Source organism: Protopterus annectens, chromosome 10.part0 (genome assembly GCF_019279795.1).
Source record: "Protopterus annectens isolate FY-2018-M chromosome 10.part0, PAN1.0, whole genome shotgun sequence".
NCBI classification, from domain to species: Eukaryota; Metazoa; Chordata; order Ceratodontiformes; family Protopteridae; genus Protopterus; species Protopterus annectens.
Genome location: NC_056744.1, coordinates 23,870,783 through 23,890,494, shown reverse-complemented (window position 1 = coordinate 23,890,494; position 19,712 = coordinate 23,870,783). Strand labels below are relative to the sequence as shown.

The 19,712-nt window shown below is 38.4% G+C and overlaps 1 protein-coding gene across 2 annotated transcripts in view; it reads left to right on the top strand.

Moving 5' to 3' along the window:
- Positions 1-19,712, top strand: part of LOC122812915 — a 739,345-nt gene that overhangs the window by 447,778 nt on the left and 271,855 nt on the right. For both annotated transcript variants that reach the window (XM_044084968.1, XM_044084969.1), the window contains exon 9: positions 12,342-12,474. In XM_044084968.1, the coding sequence (XP_043940903.1) occupies positions 12,342-12,474 (133 nt within the window). The remainder of the gene's footprint in view (positions 1-12,341; positions 12,475-19,712) is intronic.

Below are 19,712 nucleotides of genomic sequence, written 5' to 3'. Positions count from 1 at the left end.
CTGCTGTAAGAGATCCTCATGTAGAATATCCATTTGTTTAGAGCATTTCTCTTTAAAGTTGTCAAGTTTTAAGTCCATTTTTATCAATTTTCCCCGATAAGTCATGGATGTTGTAGAGTAAAGATTGTAGTTCCTTGTTAAGTGATGTTTCTTGATGGTTAGCTTTAGTAAAGCTCATTTTGAAATCCAATGATGAGTGAGGCAATTATCCAAAGTAATTTTAACAGGAAAAAAATTAAATTCAATAAAGATTTTTTATACTATCCTAGAGTAGCTTTTGTAGAATCTATCTATTGGCATAAAAAAAATAATTTTTAGGATAGTTTTTGTCAAAAAATCCTGTCATAAAAATATTGAAGAGACAGAGCTGAAAAGAACTGATGCTACTCAGAGTACATTTTGGTCATGCCCCCTAGTAATAGATTTTTTGACAGCCACCATAGTTAGACTCAGCAAGGCCTTACTATGTCTAGGCAATTGTGATTCTGTATCATAGCTGAGAAAAATCATTTCCCTAATTACACCAATTTGCTCACCCAGTATCTCTGAAAGAGCAGTCTGCAGGGAATCCTTAAATTCTGACAACTTATTACATTCTCAGAAAATATGTTCCCAATTACTTTCTTCCTCATCACACCTCCAACATTTGCTCTCTTCCTGAGGAAACATTCTCTGGAATCTACTTGGGGTACCACCATGTGGTGGTATTGATGTGGCTACATAGGTTTATAGCTCTAGTGAAGGTGTCTGCTTTACCACTGAACAATGGAATAAGAATATGGGGTCATTTACTGTTACTGGGAAACTTCCATAAAAAAAAATATGCCAAGGCCCAAAGTTCAGATATAAATGGCCCAACACACACTGCATTGTACTCCAACACCTATGTGGAGATGTACATCCTAACCCAGGCCCTGCAAACCTAACTAATTATATCACCAGCCCACTTGTACCCTCACAAAATACATCTGGCTTACACCTATATGTCGCCAACTTTCAAAACATTTGTAACAAATTGCCAGATGCCCATGCCTAGATAGCTCAGTACTGATATCCATGACTGGACAGCATAATACTGATGTCCATGCCAGGATAGGACAATACTGAGGTCCATCACTGGATAGCACAATACTGATGCCCATGCCAGGATAGGACAATACTGAGGTCCATCACTGGATAGCACAATACTGATGTCCATGTCTGGACAGTTCAATACTGATGTCCATGCCTGGATAGCACAATACTGATGTTCATGCCTGGACAGCTGAATACTGATGTCCATGCTTGGACAACACAATACTGATGTCCATGCCTGGATAGCACAATACTGATGTCCATGCCTGGACAGCACAGTACTGATGTCCATGCCTGGACAGCACAGTACTGATGTCCATTCCTGGACAGCACAGGACTGCCCTGATATTCCAGTCATAACTGAAACATGGTGAAGTCAAGAAACTAAGGATGAGGAAATTATTCCTTCAGGATACAGTGTAATAAAACTAGACAGGATTAGAAAAAAGGTGGATATGTAGCCATCATCTATTAAAAAAAAAAAAAAAAACGTAACCTCTCCTATTTCCCATCCCAGAACCCCAAAAATTAAAAAAAATCACTCAAATTCACTCAAACTTAATACACATAAGAGCCTTTGTGTCATAGGAATATACATATCCCATGGCAACAATATTGACACTACAGAAGAATTTCTCTCTTGGGTCTCATCAAATGTTTTGCATGAAACCACCATAATGGGCAATCTCAACATTGATTGGCTTGCCATAAATTATGAAACCTCCAAACATGCCATCAATCTTTATATCTTCTCTCAGCTCATCTCAACCCCTACCAAATTCACAAAGCAACAACAATTGATTGAATACTGACCAACAACCCCAAAAAATTTACCAAAGCTGATACCCTTCCATGCATCCTAAGTGATCATCTCCCCATCTATGCTGTAAGGGACAACACTTCTATAAAAAAAACAATACTGATATACTAATGCTCTCAACCTCTCCTCCTTCCAGCTTGACTCATTTATCTTTAACCTGAAAGCAGTCAGCTAGAAGGTACTACAAACGTTACACTTGGATGAAGTCGTAGCCCTGTTTAACTCTACAGTCATGATGAATATACTAAATAATCATGCTTCCATTAGAACTAAAAGAATTAAGAACAACCCTGTTCTCTGGCTGTCTAACAATACTAAACAATTAGTTAAAAAAATGGGATAAGGCATGGAAAAGATGGAGGACGTGCAGTACTATATTCAGACTTCAGTCACACGAAAAACTAAGATATGCTAGCAAAAATAAGATCAGAACTGCAAAAAACAACTGCCATACTAGACTACAAAACTGAGAACTAAAGTAACCCTAAAGCCTTCTGGTCAGCCATAAATCTTCTAAATCCAGGTCAGTCATTACAGTTCACCCTATGTTTAACTAACCAAACAAATAGTATCGCTAACCAATTCAACACTCATTTTTATACGGTTACCTCTCTTAACACTCTGCCCACCCCTCCACTCCCTCTCAAAACCAGAAAGTAGCCAAAAGATCTTCACATTCCAACCAGTACCTACTGCTATAATCAGGAAGTTCTTCTTAATCACTTAACTTAAACTCAAACCTACCACCCTGGCCCTACATAAAATACTAGCTAATTATATTAAACTTGCAGAGAAAGCCTTAACATAGCCAGGAATCTAGGTCATAAGATTGAAAGTTCAAAAGACTGAAAATCAAAATATCTAAAACTCAAAATATCAAAAGCATTTTTAATGCAGGGGCAAAACCCCTTGCACCCCTCACACCCCTGTTAATTATAACCAACTCTGTAGCTAACTGAGATTGCACAACAGTGGAGAAAAGGCAAATTCCCCTTTTGATGTTTTGAGTTTTAGATATTTTGGTTTTCATTCTTTTTGAGCTTTTGTTCTTATGGCATAGACCCCCTACTCAGTGTCAGTCTTAATAAATGGGTTAATTAAGGAAGGATTTATTCCTACACTTTGAAAAAAATGATATATCTTACCTCTGCACAAAGGAGGAAAATCCAATGACATTTCTACTTACAGGCCTTTAGCCATTTTATCCCCTCTCTCAAAGATACTAGAAAAGTATATTCATACACAAGTCCTCAACTTTATTATAGACAGCAACCTTCTCACCTCAACCCAGCATGGCTAACCTTATCACAGCACTGCAACTGCACTTCAAAACTATCACTATAGTTAACCAGAGCAGTAGTAACAGTGACTCAGTCTCAGCAATAGTCTTGGATCTCTCCAAGGCATTTGACAACGTATCCCATCAGAAACTGTTATTTAAGCTATCATCATTAGGCCTAGTCTCATCGTCATTATCCTGATTTCATAGCTGCCTGTCAAACAGGATGCAAGTAGTCAAATGGGAAAATGACACCTCCACCTTTCTACCTGTAACAGTTGGTGTCCCCCAAGGCTTCATATTAGGTTCTCTGGTGTTTAATATCTTCACCAGTGATCTTCACACTGCATGTAAACACGCATCCACAATACAGTGTGCAAATGACTCTGCACTCATCTGTTCTGCAAATAATATAGGAAAACTGTAACTTCAAACACAGGAATCCCTTACCTCTACTGAGGCATGGTTAAGAGACTCACAATGACTATTAACTCCCAAAAAACAAAACTGATTCTATTCACCCCGAAGCAGCTAGCTCCCAACAAGAAGCAATTTACCATTATCCCCTCCAATAATACTGCAATAGAACTAGTAACTAACACCAAGCTATTAGACGTTCATCGATGACGGTCTGAAATTCAACCACCACATAAAACAGGCATTAAACAGAACTCACCAAAAACTAGTGACCCTCTACAAGATCAAACTGTACTTAACAGACAAAACCAGAACATCTTTCCTTCTCCCAGTCCTTCTTTATGCTGTCCCCATACTCATCGACCTGCATTCCACCTCAGTCTCTTCACTAGACCAGTGTTACAACAAAATAGCCAAACTTATCTCAAACCAGTGCTACCAAACTCACCACAGTATACCTGTAAAACAACTTCAGTGGCTCAAGCTACCACACTCCCTAGCCTACTCACAATTAGCGACTACGCATAAACTCCTATACCTTCCTAAAAAGTGTCTAAGTCTAATCAGCATGCTCAAGCAGTATAATCCCACCAGACCACTACGGTCTGTTGACAAACTGTTACTCACTGTAAGCAAGTCCAAGATTCCCACTGGAGACACACTGTACTCCTCCTATACTGAAAAATTTGGAACTCTATGCCCCAAGCTCTTACACAAAGTAAAAACACTAAATCATACAAAAATCATATAAAGCAATATCATCTGGTGCATGGCTATGCTCATGCTTCACTCCTGGCTTAGTCCTTACCCTAACTCTGCCTGAAGGGGCATCATGTATGAGCCTAATAAGGGAGGTATACAGTCGGACTATGCCTTTTTTCAATAGGTTCATAGATTCATAGGTGATTACTAGGCTAACGGTTTAAGAGCCCTTAAAGCCAAGCCAATATAACCCGATTTTACCCAGTATGCATACCCTAGAGGATGGCACGGATTTGTGCCTATGTACTGAGTTTCTTACAGATTTTTCAGTTCCCCATCCACTGATCCAAACTGCATTTGAAAAGGGCCAGGGAAGGGCTCTGCTTAATGTGAATAGGAAGCCTGTTCCAAAGAAGGGTTGAACTCTGAGATGAGGAGGTACCACGAAGAATAAGTTGTGTGCAGGAAAATTATTTTTTAACCACAACAGATGTGGTATTCAAAGGAGAATTTACCAACACAGGTACCCAAGTCCCTGATGACTGTGTCAGATTAAATAGACTGTTATCCATATGCTGTACAGTAGTAGTGTTAGATTTACCAAAGAAAACTGTACTGCATTTCTTGGCATTGAGAGTAATCCCATGTTTGGTGCATTAAACATTTGCTTGGTCTATTCCTTGCTGGAGAATTGATTAACAGAATTGGATTTGTTAACTGCACACCCTCCCCCTTTTGCGATCAACAAACTTGGTTAGCCATATTCCTTTGATATTTGTTTTCATGTCATTGGAGTATTTACCAAAGAAGAGAGTCCAGGATAAGACCACCTTTGTGACATTTTTGCATCTAAGGCAAATACTTCTGATCTGTCAGACAATGCCTTTATACATCCTGTTAACTGCATTTGGGTTAATGTTGAATTGGGAGAGTTTGGCAATAATCCCAGCATGGGGGGATTATGCTAAAGGCCTGGGCAAGGCCCTTTTAGGCTGTGTGTGTCCTTCATCCATGGCTTCAGTAACATTTTTGAAATCCTCACCCAGGAGGATAAGACATTATCTTCCATTTATGAAGCCAGACTGCTGTGTACCCATTGATGTAAGGTCATCAGTATCATTATTTATTATTTCATTTCTAATCCATTCTTTAGCCTTGCAAATAATACTGGTGAGACTAATAGCCTGGTAATTCACAGGATTAATAATAAGATCTTCTTTACACAACGGCATGGCAAGAACTGTTCCCCATATATAAGGACGTAACCGATGGAGGTCCCCCACCTCCAACAGTTAAGGGACATGATATTTGTTTATAACTAGAAGATACAGTCCAGCAATTCAGTATTGCTGCCACTTCGCAAAAGCACTCCCTCTAGAGAGCAGTGCTGCAGTCATGACTGCCATCCAGAACTACCTGAAGGGTGCCATTCCTCCGAGTTTGCTGTGATTTGGAGCTCTACCACAAGGCTGTTGGTTATTGCCACAAAAGCCCATATCTCAGTGCTGTTTGGTCCTCATCCTTCCAACATCAGGAGTTTCCCTGAAAGGCTATTCAGTCTCAGACACGCTCCTAGGACAGTACCAGTCACTGCTTCTTACACGGCTATAGATTATGCTCCTTCCTCTGAGGAGAGGATTTTTTTATTCTCGAATCTTCTTCCTTTTTCCTTATTCTTCCATGATGTATCTCATCAAATTCAGTGAATAAAATTGAACACTAGCTTCTGTATGGTGACTCTCCACTTTATCGCTCCCTTGTTTGTCAGGACATTAAGGTAGTGTCAGTGTATATGATGGGTTCCTGTTGGGACCCTTTTGGGAGCCTTACAAGATGTTGCTGTTCCACTGCATCTCCCTTTGGTTAGCATCACTTCCAGTACAGTTGGCTGTCTTTTGGTCTGTCTTCTGCCTTCAGACATTTCTCCAAAGTGTTGTCTGGGGGGTCACGTAGGTTTCTCAGAAAGGAGTCTTCTAGTGTTCCCATACTTGGCAAAAGCTTTTACTTGAGTTCTGCCATGGATATAATCTTTAGTCACCAGAATTTTGGAGACATCAGCTTTGGTACCATTGCAAAAGATTTCCTTCATCAGAGCAGAACTCAACACATTCCTGTCCTGACCCTTCCTACCCAAGGAGAGGACCCAGGAAACTATGGCATTGGTGTCCTAGGTGACAATGTAGAAGTGGGTGCAGGCTTGTACCCTTCTGTACCTCTTAGAGATGATGTCAGCTACTATATTTATTATTCCCGACTGTTACAGTGTACTGTGATGTGCAGTGGTTGCAAAACCCCTGTGCTTTCTTAAAATGTTTTTTATTTGTTTACACAGGCTAGTTGTAAGTGTTCACTTTTTACAACATGAATGCATTGGATTTACAGAGTGAGTGTCCATGTAATTTTTTCCCAAAGCACTGTCTACATGCATTAACATTGCTTTCGTACATAGACACCCTCTGTATTTCTCTTCTTGTTACTTTCCACTGCAGCCTGTTTTCATTCTATATAATGTACATTTCGGTTTACTGCTTCTGTTGTTTGCACAGTTTTTTCGTGTATTTTCAAATGGTAAATTAGTTTGTGACAACATTCTTTCTTGAATGCAGTGATTTTTTTTCTAAACACAATTCTGCCTTTCAACATTTGCTATAATTCTTTAATTTGTTATACAAACTCCACTCCACACACCTTCAGATAGAAACAACTCTGATCCAAAACAATACCAAAACAGCAAAATCTTCAGAAGTCAAGAATTGAAAAACAGGAACCAAAGTCAAATCCAAAAGCAAACTCTTTATTCTCCAGCGCCTCGGTGTAACCACCTTTCAAGAGTATACATTCTCACTGAAAGAATATATACTCATAGCAATTAATTAAACAATTAATTAAACAATTATGTTCAAAAAAGTTTTAAAGCAGACACCTCCAGTTTATTTCATTATTCAGTCCACAGGGTGTCATTGTATTGCATTTCAAAATAAAAATACTTTCCTTATATTGTAAGTTATATTTCAAAGCATTTTCATCATTACAAAGACATTTCACACTTTCTAAAACTGTTCCTGTTAAAAATGAAGCATCACTATTATGATAAACACTAAAATGTGTGGCAATAAATTTATTTTCCCTTTTATGTCTTATGTCTCTAATGTGCTCACCTAACCTAATACGAAACTCTCTTTTAGTTTCACCTATATAATATAATCCACAGGGACAGTGTAAAGCATACACAACTGCCTTACTTCTACAGGTAAAACTATCTCTTACTGTGAACCTAATGTTGTTAATATAATTAAATGTTCTAACTATATTCCTACAAACACTGCATCTACTGCAACATCTTGTACCAAATTCACATAGTGGTCTTGGTAAACAAAATGTTGGCATTACAAATTTACCATATACCACCATATCTTTCAAATTTCTTCCCCTTTTATAGGAAAATAAAGGTTTTTGTGGCAAAATGTGCATAAACACCTTGTCTTTCACTAAAAATTTCCAAAAATGTTCCACTACATCCTTTATGTCTCCACTTTTTACATTATATGTAGAGACAAAATAAATATCCTTACAAGTTTTATCACTGGTTGCCAGATGATATTTCTTATAATGGTGATGTTCACCCTTATTACATTTATTCCTTACCATATTATTCTCCTTTTTTACCTTCATAAGGGCATTTTCTAAAATATTCACACTGTACCCTCTTCAAAAACATATTATATGTGATATCCCATTCCCTTTGTAAATTTTCTTGTGTGTTACATAATCTAGATACCCTTGCCAATTCCCCATAAGGGAGAGCTTCCAAAGTATGTACAGGATGACAACTAGATGCATGAAGGTATTGATTACCATCTATAAACTTCCTATGTATATTTGATATAATTTTACCATGTTCTGTACCCTCCAAAACAAGATCCAAGAATATTACTTTATTTTCCTTCTGTATTCCATCAAATTCTAACCCAAATGGGTTACCATGTAAGTCTGTCAAAAATTAATTAACTGAATCAAAACCACCATCACAGATAAAAATCAAGTCATCTATGTAACGAAAATAAAATAACACATTTCATAAAATTTAACTCAAATAGAAATTTCCTTTCAAAAAAATTCATAAACAAATTGGCATACATTATAAATGTATTTGGCATACAAAATAAATTCTTTAATTTGTGCATGCAGTCACTGATTCTCTGATATCTACTTTGTATAGTAGTGGGTTACAGAGGACCTGGAGACAGAGGACCTAGAGACTGAGTGGATGCGAGGCAAAGTTTAATTCTGGATATGGTGCCATTCTGTCAAAAGACACACATATACACTTAACAAACTGTGGTATGCACACCAGGCAATTTGAGGGATTTCCAGTTCACATATGGCATGCTTTTGGGATGCAGTATCTCAGCATGAATAAAGTCCTGGGGCAGCCACCAATTTAGTCACTTATCAGTAAACTTCCTTGCTTAATAATCATACTTGAATCTCCAGATTTTCGCTGTAGGTCTAGGGTTAAAATGCTTTTTAACTAGCTTAAGAGCTACAGATTTTCAGTGATAAAATGATTAACTTATCTGAGTGATGCTTCCTTATTTATGATCTATATGCATTTACATTTTGAAGGAATTTGTTGTTAGCAAAAGTATATCTTCACCGACCTTGGGCATGCAAGCCTTAGAAAATGTGTAGATTAGAAAGTGTAGTGAACTTTTTTGCATCATTTAAGAAAAGCTGCAATGTATGCCATATTTCTCAGTTAAACAAATAGTACAGTGTACATTTGAAAACTTGAGAGAGGCCTAGGCCTTAAGTATAGGACATTTTTCAGCCAAGGCCCAGTGAAAAACAAAGCAAGTGTATACAACAGGAGTACCAAAGCCATTAGATTCTGAATCCTATCAAGAAATCTGTTTTCAACTTGCATTTCCTTTTGCATTGTGTTTAGTTTTCTGTAGTCTTTAAAGAAATATTGTTCAGAACATGTGTGACAATGCAGTTATGAAAGTCTTTATTCTTAATTTCTGTAACATGATCAGTTATTCTAGTCCTGTAGTTGTTTTAGGGTTAATGTTATAAAAACATCCCCGAAGTATAGGGGACTGTATAAACTTCAAATTATAATTTACAGCTGATAAAAGCATAGTTAGTAAGTTAACATACCTTCTCTGAAACTGCACATAGTGCAGAGGACTAAAGCACTGACTTGTTAATAAGCTGCTTCCTGTGGCAGGTTTGAATCTTTCCACCCACATTCATCTACTCTGTGACCTTGTGCAAGTCACTTAACCAGGCAATTGGGAATCTGGGCTAGGCTCCATACTGGACTGCATGTCGAGTAACTGACTATGAACCATATGTGTGATCATACAGCTGGAGCAAAAGCCATGGGATTGCTACCATCTCACAAAAAGGCAAACAAGATGTAACACTTTTGCAGTTACTTGTAAGGCAAAGTTGAGGCCACAGTGCGTTTGATGTGAAGATGCTGATGTTTCATTACAGCAGTTGGACCACAGTGCTTCTCTGGTGGGACAAGATCAGTACCCTTTCATTGCAGCAGTGGGAGTTGCTATGCTTCTGTGGTGGGATGCAGCCACTTGTGCCACTGCTGTTTCAGTGCAGCATTATAGTCACAGTATTACTTTGATAGGATGAAGCCTGTATAGCCCCTTCATTTTCCCTGCAGCAGTGGGCCACAGCACTGCAGTGGTAGGACAGGGTTAGTAATTCTACTGTGACTTCAGAATAGCTTTGTGAACGCTGTACTGCTGCTTCATTACATCATTCATTGTGGTTACAAAGCTGCTGCTGTGGGAAGGAGTACGTACTTCTGCTTCAGTTTTGGTGTATTTGTGGGATGACTACACTACTGCAGTGGAATGGGGCCAGTAGGGATGATCTGGTGTTAGCACAGTAGTGACATCACCGCACTTCTGCATTGTGATAGAGTCATTAACTCTGCTGTCAGATTACAGTACTGTTTATGGGGCAGGATCCAAGTGCTGCAGCCATTTCATGAAAGCAGTAGAGCTTTGCACTTATGATAAGGTTAATTGTCTGTTTGGACTGCTATTTTATCACTGCAACAGTAGAGCTGTAGTGCTGTTATGGTGAGATAAAACAAGATCTCTGTACAGCATTGGGTCCAGTGTTGCTACTGCTATTTGAGTGTAGCAGTAGAGCTAAAACCCTGTCGTACGTGGATGGGAATTATCGTGTTGCATGCTGCTGTGTGCATGGGAATAATGACGTTCTTATTGAGTTCCCTTGCAGAGATATGGACTACATTGGTGTTAATTGTTTCTGTAGCTCTTCAAGTTATAAATTTCACTTGAAACATTACAGCAGGCTGGGGTGCTGGGATCCATAGTGATACTGCCATCACATTTAGGAGACTTGGGACCAGCTCTACTGGCATAGAGGGATAAAGCACTGACTACAACTCAGGTAATCCATGTTTGACTAGTAGCCCTGGCATCTCTTGGCATTATGGAGGAGAGGAATGGCAAGACATCAGCCTGCTTGCCTCTCTTTGGGGGGAGGGGTGTGTGCTCATGGGCATACAGTCTGTGACAGAACCTTCAGTATAGATGGGGAGATCATGCAGAGATGCTTATCTGCAAGGTGGACAGGACCATTTGATCACATCACATAGAGGCATGGCATGCCTTGCCAACCCTTTCAACATTCATGTGGAGAAAGGGTTCTAAAGTAAAAGTCCTCAGAATGACCACACTGCTGCAGGTCTGCTTGTCTCTTGCCCTAATTAAACTAATGAGCCATAGTGCTTTTATCCAGAGGGGAATGGATGGGTCAGTGAAACAGCCAGGAGCATAAGCACAATGGTAAAAAGGAGACCAGGGTGAAAAAAAAAACATATTTGGGACTTAAAAGCACACTGTTACTAGACAGAATATTCCAGAGAGTACAGAGTAATCAAAAATGGAACCAAGCACACAGTGCATGCTCTTCTAGGATCTTCACCCACCCAGGAGTCTCCAAGGTTAGAAAAAAAATCATACTGAGCTAATCGCTGAGTTATTTATAAGCAGTATTTATGCTAAGCTGTTAAACACTGTACTACCTTTTAACACAGTGATTCATATGCACAGATTGTACATAACTTATGTAGCTTATGTAGTAGATGTAGGAAACACCTAGGATGTCAGTATTCAGGTGCAGTGTAGCATGAAAGCATAGAGAAAAGTTTTATGAATTCAGGAGTAAACTCAGTAATTGTCAGAACTGCTCAACTTTATGGCACCAGGAATAATTGTGAAAAAATAAATAGCTGTACTATAAATGGAGAAGTTACTTTGGAGACAGGGGTGAGAGTAATTGTTTTCTCCATTGTGTGAAAATGGATTGTATGCTTCTTTTGTCATAGTACTTAAATGTCTCTGGGCGTAGTCCATGCCCATGGAGATACATTTTGCTTGGACACATCTTTCTGATATTCCTCGTTTAGCATTAGAACCCAAAAGGACCAAAAGTTCAGAGAAAAACTAAGGTGACTGCTGCTTTTTTTGGGATGACTTTCCTACTTTCTCTTAGCTGAGTGGCAGAAGTGCAGCCTTTGTCAGCCTCCTGAATGTGCCAAGCAGGAGCATAGTAGCTGATGGAGGTCACTATTATCCGTTGCCCGCTGAAGACAGCACTGGTCAAGAGATGGTCAGCTTGCCTTATTTTCTTATGTAACTATTGTGCTTCATTCACGGATTGTGTTGTCTGCCCAGCAATGTGACATGCTATACCTGTACCCGTAAGACAGCCAGACTTGATATAATTCTACAGCTAGGATAAAGGACTATCTTGATGCATCAGTACACCAGGCTGTGTGCATTTGTTGAAGTACGTTGATTCAATTCCTGTAGGTAAGTTATGACTTCACCTGTCTAAATGTTACATTTTATATAAGGGAAATGTAGAAATAAATTTTACCCGGGAAAACTGTGCCAGTATAATTTGCAACTTTGGCCAGTAAAGAGGTGCCTTCTACCAACATAAAATGAATACAAATCTGTTGTCTGTTTTTAACAATGTCAGGTACCTTAATGGAAGGATCTTCATCACAGACATAATCCCAGGCAGCCAGGCTGAGGTGGATGAGTTTGTAATGACTGGTGACATCATTGATGAGATTAATGGAATATCGCTAAGGAAATCTCCAAATGGACAGGTAAGGACTATCAGAAAACCAAATGTGATATAACTACAGTAGCTTCATGTGGAAGTTGCATATACCTTGACTGTCTTACACATTAAAAATATACTAACTAGGACTGAAAAAGTACTTTAAACCCTGATTAACATGACACTGGCACTGTAGCTTGAATCAGCACTGTAGCTTGAGCCTCCCTGAGATGGCTACCCATACCGTTTAGCACTGGCATAACACAAGCTCATTTCTTAGAGGTGTGAAGCAGCTTACAAAAACGTAAGATTTGTTTTATATGAAAATCTGTAGTTTTGTCTTTCTGTAGTGGTTAATTCCTTATAGACATCCTTATCAAATTACCACATTTTCATAACATTGATGTGCATACCTTATGGCTTACTACTGAAATGTCAGCATTGGAAATGCCAAGTGCCCACACACTCAAAAAAGACTAACCTCCAGGAGAACAGTGACCCTCGAAGATCACTCTTCTCCTTTAAACTTTTTTGCAGAGGGGCAAGCCCTTCTGCTCCATCTAACCCCAAACATATATACCAACTCGAGATCTCTAAACCTCAGAGAAAAGGCAATATTCTGAGAAACAGCCATCTTAGACTTGGTATATGTAAGCCCATTTATTCGGCTATTCAGTCTCTGTTTATGGACTGTTTATGGACTTGCTGTAGCAGGTCCTGACATTTTAAATGGTTACCATACATTTGTCATGCAGCATACATACATATTTTCTTTTTAACAGTTTTCTTTCACTGCAGTATTACATAAGTTGCTGAATTTCTCTCTTCTCTTAAACTTCTCTTCTTTAATAGTGTTCTGCATATATTTTTCCACAAATTCCATTTATTTTAAAGAAACTTACTACTTCAGTTTTCTAAAGATTCCGCCTCCAGTTCTTTTATCTCCTTTACAATAATCAATACTTTGATTACTGTTGGATTAGATCTTGATTTCCATTTTCCAATAATTGCTTTGTTTGCAGCCAGTAAATTAAACTTGCTAAGACTGTATTATGTCTAGGCAATACAGATCTTGTATTCCAGCACAAAAGAATAATTTCCTTTATTGCAACCATTTGTTACCCCAACATTTGTGGCAAAGACGTCCAAAGAGAATTTTTAGACTTCCAACTTGTTACATTTCCAAAACATGTTCCCAACTATCTCTGCCTTCTCCATCACACTCTCATCATTCGCTATGTACCCAAGAAAAATACTCTGGAGTCTACTTGGGGTGTAAAATAATCTGTACAAACACAAAATTACCAAATTGTTTGGACTTTGTTACATACTTGGGAGCCTTACAAATGTCTTCCCATTGTTCTTTGATAAATTGTCTTTTCATTCTCTTTTCACAATATTTTTAACCTGTTCTGATTGATTTTTGCAGTTACCGTGCAGTATTTTATTTGTGCTGTTAAGTGTCTCTTTTTAATGGCAGCTTCTTCTCTAGATTCAACTAAAAATTCTACCAGAGCAGGTCTTTCACTTAGGACTCCCATGTCCCTTTCTCTTTGCCTGTACTGCGTTACCAATCCCCGGTACGGAAAGCAGTCTCTAACCTGCAGTACAAACTTTTACTTAGCCTCATCCCACTCTGTCATGTTTTACTCTCACATTATTTGCTTCGCATACATTGGTTGCTTTGCAGATGTCCTTAAGAGAAAATTTAAGCCCCCTCTTGCCTGTTTTCTATACCCCATTAACAGACATAACTGTTGGAAAAATCTAATTTCTCCATTTTTGCAATGGCTTTGTTCTTAGACTGCTTTCTGTTACTTCATAAATGCAACATTCTGTATAGATATTTTCCTTAAGGACTAAAAAGCCTAGTCTCTTTTTATCTGTTGACCCCCCTCCCCATTTTATAATCATCCTTTTCCACATTGATTTATAACCCTGTACTTGAGTTATATATGTGAATCTTAAGTTAGCTTTAAAGTACACCTTCAAATCAGGTAACCCTAAACTACCTTGTCCTATGATGAGAATCAGCTTATCTTGCTTACCTCTTGCACTCTCCCCCTCCAAAATAAATTAATTCAGCTCTTTATTAATTACTATTCACAGCTTTTCCTCTGATTGATAAAAATATGCTTGACCTGGATACAAGACTAAGGGGACTAAAAACATTCTCACTACTTGTATCATACTATCCATAAGCAGAATCACAAGTTTCCAGTTTCTAAGTTTTTCAATGTTTAGTTCACATATCCTTACCTGCCATGGCACTTTCCTTTTAATCCATACACCTTAAATACTTCATCTCATCATATCTCCCCAAAATATGGGTACTGTTGAACCATTTCATGTGTTACCACTGTAACCTTCTTTTATCTCCATTGATTTTATATCCTTCAGTCCAAAATTTGAAACTTTCCACCTTTTGGGCCAACCTTTACCCCTTCCCCCTAAGATGGGCAAGCTAGTTACCCCTTCCCCCTAAGATGGGCAAGCCAGCTGTAGCCACTTCCTCCCATCTCCTTATGCCAGTTCCTCCGATATCTGAGCAGTCAGTGGAACTATGGTCATAAGGGGCATAGTCAGAGCTTTATTCTTGTATGCCACAGAGCTGGCCCTCCTTTACACGTCAGTCTTATTCGAAAAAGGCCTTCCTTGTGTATCAGTTAAGGTGCATGTGTCAGCCATTTAAGTTTGCCTGCCTTTAGAATTACTGTTAGCCCACAGCAATGCAACTTTGAAAGGGTACTACTAAAGCCATTAAGGAAGCAGCTGCCTGCTTCATGGTACTTGCTCCTTTTCTTTCTTTTATTATTTATATTCATTTTCTGTACTGCGTATGTACACAGTTGTAGAGCTTATACAAACATGCATGTATTATTGAATAATAAACAGAACAATACAGTACAGTATACAATGTATAATTCTTAAGAGACCATCCATCATGTGCATTTATACTTTTAACACTCAGGTGTCTGTACTTCCTAATTCATAACCCCTCCATACTCTTTCCAAAGAAATGACAATAGTTTTAATTCCCCTTAGACAAGCTTATATCACTTTTAATGACAGCAGAAATGGCCATCCTCAGCACTAAGACCTTGACAGGTACAACTATTTTAACTTTGTCCTATCATATCTCTCAGTCCACACCATTGCTCCATTTGAACCTCCAGGCTCAGCCCTATGAAGTTTCATTCTTGGCAAATTTCATCTTAATGGCTGTTACTTCAACTGTGATTGCCTCAGAATTACAGGCTCAAAGGTGCAGTGTGCTGTACAGGATCTTCCACAAGGGCAAGGTAGTCCATAGGACCACTCCCTCATTCATGACAAAGTTGTTCTTGGAAGTGGTACTAAGTCAAGCCATTCAGCTTCTAATGTTTTTCCAAGTCCACAATCTGAGAGTGAAGAGGTCTTGCACCTCTTCAGTGTATATAGACGTTATTTAGGTAGGACAAATGACTTCAGGTAGACTGACTAGTATTTTCTATTCATTATGCCAAAAACAAAAAAAAGAAGATCATCTTATTTTAAATAAACCCTGTTCAAATGACCAGAGCTCTGCATTTCCTTTTATTGTAAACCTTATAAAGCCAAATTAGGGTGCACTCCAGATGGATAGTATTTGCTGCAGCTGTCTTCTTCATGAATGTATTGGCACAAAATATCTGTAAAGCAGCAACACGGGCATGTAGGAGTTGGTATATGTATAATTCATGGATGTGGAGGGCTTGCCCCCACATTGGGGGCAGAAGGGGTGCAATGCAAGGGGGTTTATTCCTGCAGAATTTTTTTTCTTGTGTGTGTGTGTGATCTTTCTGACCTTGTGAGTGACGTGCATGTCACTCAAATAAGATGCAGTTATTTATAGTGTACATGATATTAAAAAATATAATAAAAAAGTTTATCTTCATGTAATCTACCTGACTGCATTTATCTAAATTTGGAGGGAAACATAAATCCAGTGGCCCAAAAAATATTTTACCTAGAGAAATATGCACAAATTTTACAGTACCCATTTTTTCTAAACAGTAGTTGCTAAGCCTGCTCTCACGGAAGACGGGTATAATGGAAAATTTCCATTTGACCTTTGAAACACCACATTGGGTGCCTGTGTATAAAACACTGTATATCAGCTCCCATGTGAGACTGTTTAATGAAACTTTCAGGGAACTGTAATCAAATAATTAGGTGCATTTTGCATGCAGACTTTCATTCTACCCTCAAGGATTTCAATACATCTCAGACCTGATTTGATGGTAGCACACTGCCTTTCAAGTACACTGGGCCTTGTCATATACAGTAAACTCTCAGTTAACCAGAACTCAAGCAACCGAAATGCTCAAGCAAGCAGAAAAAAAAAATTGAAGAAATACCGTACAGTATGAATAATTCAGTTTTTCATGTGTTGCACTTTCTGTTTTCCCTCTGCAGAAACCTACCTTACATTTTTATAGTTTTAAAAAGGAGGATACAAATAAATTCCCTCTCTCCAACCTGAGAACAAGTCAAACCAAACAAGTAAAATCACTAAAATGTCAACACTTGCTCCATACTCACTCAGTCAGTTTGCATCAGATTGCACATTCTCTCTTCAATCTCTCAGACACAGTCTCTTCAGCTTTCATACATGCATTCACTCACGCTTTCTCTCCGATCTCCCACACACATTCTCTTCAGCTTTCATACATCTCTCTGATCTCTCACGCACTTTTGCTTCTGCTTTCATATATGCATTCACTCACTCTTTCTCTCTCCGATCTCCCACACACACTCTCTACAGCTTTCATACATCTCTCTGATCTCTCATGCACTTTTGCTTCTGCTTTCATACATGCATTCACTCTCTCTCTCTCTCTCTCTCTCTCTCTCTGTTCAGTTCATTCAATTCCAATCCACTCAGCATGCCACTGAAAACTGTTCTACATGCCACGCTTTCTAGCGGAAATATAAGTTTAAAATATTATTTCAGCCAGGCTTTTAATTACTGCATTTCAATATTAAAATCAAATCAATACAGTGTTTATGGTATGGTATAGTATAGGGTACAGTATTTGTCAGGTCTGTTTTTAATAGTAACTCTCAAGCAACCAGAAACTACACTTATTCAGCATCTACCAATCCCCATGGGTGCCGGTTAACTGAGAGTTTACTGTATCCAGTACAGAAATGTCATCTTCTGTAGTAAAATGTATATGATTTTTACATCTGGTGTTTTAACAACTTAACTTAGCTCTGTTCCAGACATGGGCTTCGTAAAGCACCCTAAGTAGAAGTCGCATACCCAGTCATAATAAAAACGAGGTGTAATGCAGCCAGTGTCAGCAGTGCAGCAGCTATCACACTTGCCTTTGATGCTGGACTATCAAACAGCTTTGGGTTCTATTCTCTTCCAAGGTACACGGATTAATTTCCATTACTAACGCTGCAATGCAGCATAAAGGAGGGTGCTGCACTCTTGAGTGTGCCATCCTTCAAATGAGATGTTAAACTAAGGCCCATTTACTTGAGTTGCTGGTAGCATAGTTAGATCAGCTAAAGATCACACAGCACCTATTAAAAAGAGTAGGGGAATTTCCCCTTGTAATATAAATACTACCTTGGGTTTCCTCCTGAAAACAGGTCACTAGCCTAGTGGGACTAACCTTGTCAGCAAAGATAAATAATAAAATAAAATACTTAAAGAAAATTAAATTCAGCTTAGCAGCGTGGTATATTCTCCACTGTATGCAGGCCTATTGCTTCTACCCATCAGTATAAGGCTATATGTCCAAAACAGTTTAACATTTTCTATTAGAAATTTATTTTGGACTTCAGATGTGTTTATTTGGATATAAACTTTACTTAGGCTGTGCCTGTAGGCGAATGAAGAAGTAACTAAGTAGCAGCATTCTGAATTTCTGAGTGCAAATTCATATTTGCCAGTAATGATCTCTTTCTGAACATTTCAAATGCTGAAAACATCACTTCCTTGGAAAATATATTGTGGTATTTGTTCTTATATAAAACATAGTATATTTGTTGTCTTATATGGTACACACTTTCCTTTGAAAGAAAAGGATCATGTGAAGTGAAATGAATCTAAAGACATTTGTAGTGTGAATGCTGTGAAATAGTAGGAGTGAAGGAAGGAATAATCAGAAAGTCAAAAAATTGTGACTTCACTTTGTCATTAAATGTCACAGACAGTAGTTTCATCTCCATGCATACACACACGTTCAGAAATGAATATGCCCTTTCTGGTAAGATACACATTTAATAACTGTTTAAAGGTCACCTGAAACACCTACAGAAAAAAAAGGGATAAAAAGTTATTCACATACATCTTGTACCTAGCACCCCCGCTCGTGTGTATTAAAACAGACACACACACACACACACACACACATGTACACAGATATATGCATATTTAACTGTGATCAAACAGCAGCTGGAGTAAATTATTTTCATCCACAGACTGCCTCTGTCCCTAACACAATTAGCTATATTTCAGCTGTTCACACCTCTGCTATCTGACTAAAAAGCAAAATAAATAATTTTCATTGTAATAATATATTTGTTAGTTTCTTATAAACACACACACACACACACACACACGCACACACGCACACACACACACACACACACACACACACACACACACACACACACACACACACACACACACACACTGTCTTTGTCCGTGACAAATTAGTCTGTACTCTTCCTCTCCTCACCCACAAAGTTACTCACTTTTTGTGCATACCACTGATGTTTGATTCTGATGAAAAATGAAAGTAATTGTGGCCATAGTAACACATTTAAACTGGTTTCAGGTAGGCATACATGCTAACCCCCTGCTCTCCCATATTTTCACAAGCCATATCTATGGCTGTTTTATAGTGATCATGTCCTTTTTGATCAGTCATGGTCTACAAAAACACCCCACAAAATAGCAATGACTATGTACACCAGTGATGTTTGATTGTGAAGAAGAGTGCAAAACACCATGGCCACATACACCCATAGCTTCTGTGTCAAATCTGTCCCCACTTCAGCCATCAAAAAACATCTTCAAACTGAAACTAACCATTTTAGCAGCTGTCAGTCTTTCAGCAGCTAATGCACTGATCTGTCCTTTATCCGTAGTAATAAATATGTCCAGTCAGGAACATTATTTCTCAATTTTCTTAATACGAAAAAACTATATCCTGTCTTTATAAAAGGAGGCAAACGTACTGAATTATCAAATTCTAGGCCAAGTGCCATACTTTCCCTACTATCAAATTCCTTGAAAAGTGG